Source organism: Ctenocephalides felis, unplaced genomic scaffold (assembly GCF_003426905.1).
Source record: "Ctenocephalides felis isolate EL2017-DRISC unplaced genomic scaffold, ASM342690v1 CF-g0.4_SCAFFOLD_02541, whole genome shotgun sequence".
Taxonomy (NCBI): domain Eukaryota; kingdom Metazoa; phylum Arthropoda; class Insecta; order Siphonaptera; family Pulicidae; genus Ctenocephalides; species Ctenocephalides felis.
Genome location: NW_020538695.1, coordinates 253,111 through 256,970, shown reverse-complemented (window position 1 = coordinate 256,970; position 3,860 = coordinate 253,111). Strand labels below are relative to the sequence as shown.

Below are 3,860 nucleotides of genomic sequence, written 5' to 3'. Positions count from 1 at the left end.
CATCTTCGAGTTCAAAATATCATATTTCAAAAACAATTTCAAATATTGCGCCTAAATTTTCTCAACAACGTCCACTTCGACCCACCTTTTTAGATGGGTCGTTGTGAGCTTGACGTGAGCGAAAGTTATGACGTCAGTAGTGACGTTTTCGCCGCGATCACAGCGACCGCGGTCGTCATGTGGAACGGCTTAATGGGTATTTTGAGCGTTGTGAGCGCTTAGTGGAACGCACCCAATGTAATTCACGCTTGTCAACAACCACTCTCTTATGGATAAGTGAGAGGTTTTGTAGTATATAAAGCAAAATGGCCGCTTTTGGCGCCAAAAGCACAAACAATTAAATTTTTTACATGTTTCAACATCGAATTATTTTTAATAGATCACCAATTTTATTCTTTAAAATGTAAATAATTAAAATTGTTTTTTAACAATGATATAATGAAATTCAAAAACTCTAAAAATAGCAAAATCTGACAATTTTCAAAAGTTTTATTAACAAATAATAAATTAATACAAAGGTTAATTAAAATAAAAAAATTATTAGATATCTATCAATTTTAATGTCATAAAATTATATAAAAATTTTATATAGCACTATGATTCGATATCTGAATGGATTAAGGGTAGAAAACAGAAAGTTTCTTTATAGGGGATGCAAACTGCTTTCATTTTTACTTCTTCAGCACTAAAAAGCATTGTTTGAGACCACCACGTATTTCCGACGTATATCTGAAAGTCAAGTGAACTAACAGGATAATTAGGAAAGCTTACAGGATCTAATAATGATTCTCCTGTTAAGCTTATTTTACCATCACTCACACTAATATTTTTCACTCGAAGAAGAACATTGTTTCTTAAATAACAATACTTATCACCTTGGTTTTTCAACGACAGCGAAAATTGTTTAAAATGTATTTTATTATAACTAATCATTTTTAAGTTTTTAGAAATTTCTAAATTTTGATCAGCTACAACTGGTTGATTATAAATTTGATTGTTCGATGGAGTGCGACATAAATTGTTTTCAACAATTCTTCTATGCAATTGCTGCAAAGGTTGACCTGCTTTTTTTTTAATTTTTTTTTCAGAATATATAAGTAATTTTCAAATGGAAAAGCACTTATAGAATCAAGATGTCCGAATTTTAAAACATCGTCAGGCAAATGAATTAAATTGTGAGAATTATATACTAAAATTTTTTCTTCGTACAACGTTTTACAATTTTCGACAAAGTATATCAATAAAGACCTTGCACAATCATTGTTACGTAGACAATCTTCTTCATGACTCAAAATTCTAATAGCACAATGTAATGAATTGAAGTGAATTTGGTAACTTCGTGGTAAATAATTTGAGAAAACAATTGGACCTGTATAGTGTATACAATAGAAATTGACGAAACTCTGTGGCCTTAAATCGATCTACATATTGCAATTTGCGTGGTTTTCTTGCAAATTCTTGTGGAATCCATTTTGCAATTTTAACTAGCTGCCCAGAAATTTCGGCAATTTGTTTTGCTGACCATTTATGTGCGTGGGAAACTTTTACAAATGTTGTCAAAATCACTCCAAGACAGCAGTTGCGCATGTAGTCAATCGGGAACTGTGAAACCATGTCTATACCTGCTTCTTCGAATGGTGATTGGCCGACATGATGATCTTCATCAATACCATCAATAAAATTTTGATCAGTTCGTAACGCTGCGTCTACGTTTACAAATAACATTCTATGATCTTTGTAATCACCCTCTTCTCTTCATTTTCCACATTCATAATATCCATTGTGCAATTTTGTACAGGTGACGAAAGGCCTTGCTAGACTATCACAGATAATCGCTCTTATGACAACTTTAAAATTCCGGTTTTTGTAATTAAAACCTGTTGTATGTAAGTTTTTATACTCATTTAAAAATTCTTCCAAAAATACTTTGCAACTATGAGGTTTTTCATAGCCATGATATATTCCTATAACAAATGGCTGAGAAACTTTAGGATGAACCTGAGCAAGGATGGAATACAGTTGGCTGGTAGAGCTTTTTGTGATTGGCAATCCATCTATATTGATATTGATGACAATAGAATTAGGTAATCAACAAGATTGAATTGATCTATTAATGATGTTTCTAGTCCATAATGATAATATTCACCAGGTGGGACTTTACGAGTTATTATAGGTGCTTCCGGTGTACCGAGCAATGTTCTAGGATCCAACGGTAGATTAACAATTTCCTCGTGCTTCGATGTTTTTAATATTCTTAGAAGTTTACCCGCTGCATCACGTGAAATATTATAGTGAGTTATCCACTGACAGAGTTTTGTTGACAAACTTAAATTCACTGAAGCATGATCTGTTGAGTCATCACCGATTGAAACGTCTTGAACATCCAAATTTTCATCAGAACTACTATCATCACTGATATCACTGATTTCATTATTATCAATGAGATTGCTAATTTCACTGTTATCAATATATAGCTTATATTACTATTATCCATCACCTTTTTATTATTAGCAGAGTCAGAATTAGATTCACTATTATTTTCACAAGTTTCACTAGTAGATGCATTTGATAAATTTTCAATTTGAAATTGGCGTAAGCGTTTATTTTTTTGACTTTTTGATAATTCTTGAAATATTTTCTTTTTCGGCATTGTTGCGAATGATGTATTTTTTACTTTTTACACTGACACTGAAAGTTGAATTATTTTAGGTTACAGTAAACACAATAAACACATATTCAAGTATTGATTATTGGTTATAAAAATCAGCTGTTGTTAAATAAGGTTATGGTAATCACATTGGAAAGTTACCTTTTTGATGTCATAAAGATACCTACACAAGTCCTCAAAAAGTTATCATTTAGTTAACATTGACATCGCTTTGAAATGACATCAGCAAAAAGTTATCGGAAAGATAACATTTTACTGAGCTCTAAAAGTCAACATGTTTCGGATAACATTGTCATCTTTCTGACTTATATGCCGAACGGGGTTATACTTCCATGTGTTGTCTATTACATGACCAGTAATAATTCGGTTGTGATTGCCACATTTTTTGCTTCAGACAACAAATTCTTAACTCACTGGTTTTGTTGTCATATAATAATTTTACACGACTCAAAGCAGTACCTTCTGATGGAATTTAATATGTAGTTTCGAGAAATTTCATAAATTTCTGGAGTCCTTTACGTTGCATAAAACTTAGTGGTATATCTGTCGCTTTCAAATACCTGCTGCTTCGAAATGCTCCTGTGATTTTTGCCTGCGTCAATGAACTTGTTTGAGAATCAGCTGAAGTGATGCGTCACTCTGGATCTCTACCTCTTTTTCAAAGTTCATTGAACATCTAAAACAGTGAAATATGTTTATTCACTAACATTATTTATGTGCATATGTATATAATGATAAAAAATTCTAAACATTGATCAAAGTTGAATAATCAATAGGACCAATGATGGACTATTATAAAATAATTAGATATTTAAGTTTTATATTAATTTATATCATTGACATGAAACTAGCAAGTAGGATTTTCTGGTCAAAACGTAAACTCCTTCGAGAATTTGCGTTGTGCTATTTATTATAAAAGTATTAGCGATACTATAAAAATTTTCAGAAACAGTGATATATGCTTTTTGCATTAGTTATTCAAATCTATATAAGTATAGTTATTCAAAACTATGAGTACAGTGTTGGATAACTAATGCAACTACTACAATATTTGGTAGAATTATAGTGATACCAACTATGAGTTTTAAAACAATTTGTGAAAAATTTATTATTTCTATCAAGGATTGAAAACTAACACACATAACAAAAAATCTATGCAAAAAGTCGCTGTAATTGGCACTGTGTATGTTAA

General features: G+C 31.2%; 1 protein-coding gene across 1 annotated transcript; it reads right to left on the bottom strand.

Moving 5' to 3' along the window:
- Positions 1-594: 594 nt before the first annotated feature.
- LOC113381063 lies at positions 595-1,725 on the bottom strand. The gene is made up of 2 exons (XM_026620052.1): positions 1,385-1,725; positions 595-853 (listed from the first exon to the last, which is right to left on the bottom strand). The coding sequence occupies exons 1-2, from the start codon at positions 1,723-1,725 to the stop codon at positions 595-597; spliced, it is 600 nt and encodes a 199-aa protein (XP_026475837.1).
- Between the last annotated feature and the right edge of the window lie 2,135 nt (positions 1,726-3,860).

Coding starts and splice junctions, on each gene's coding strand:
- LOC113381063 (XM_026620052.1), bottom strand. CDS start 1,725: ATGTTATTTGTAAACGTAGACGCAGCGTTACGAACTGATCAAAATTTT. Junction 854..1,384: donor GAGTTTCGTCAATTTCTATT/GTATACACTATA, acceptor TTGTTATTTAAG/AAACAATGTTCTTCTTCGAG.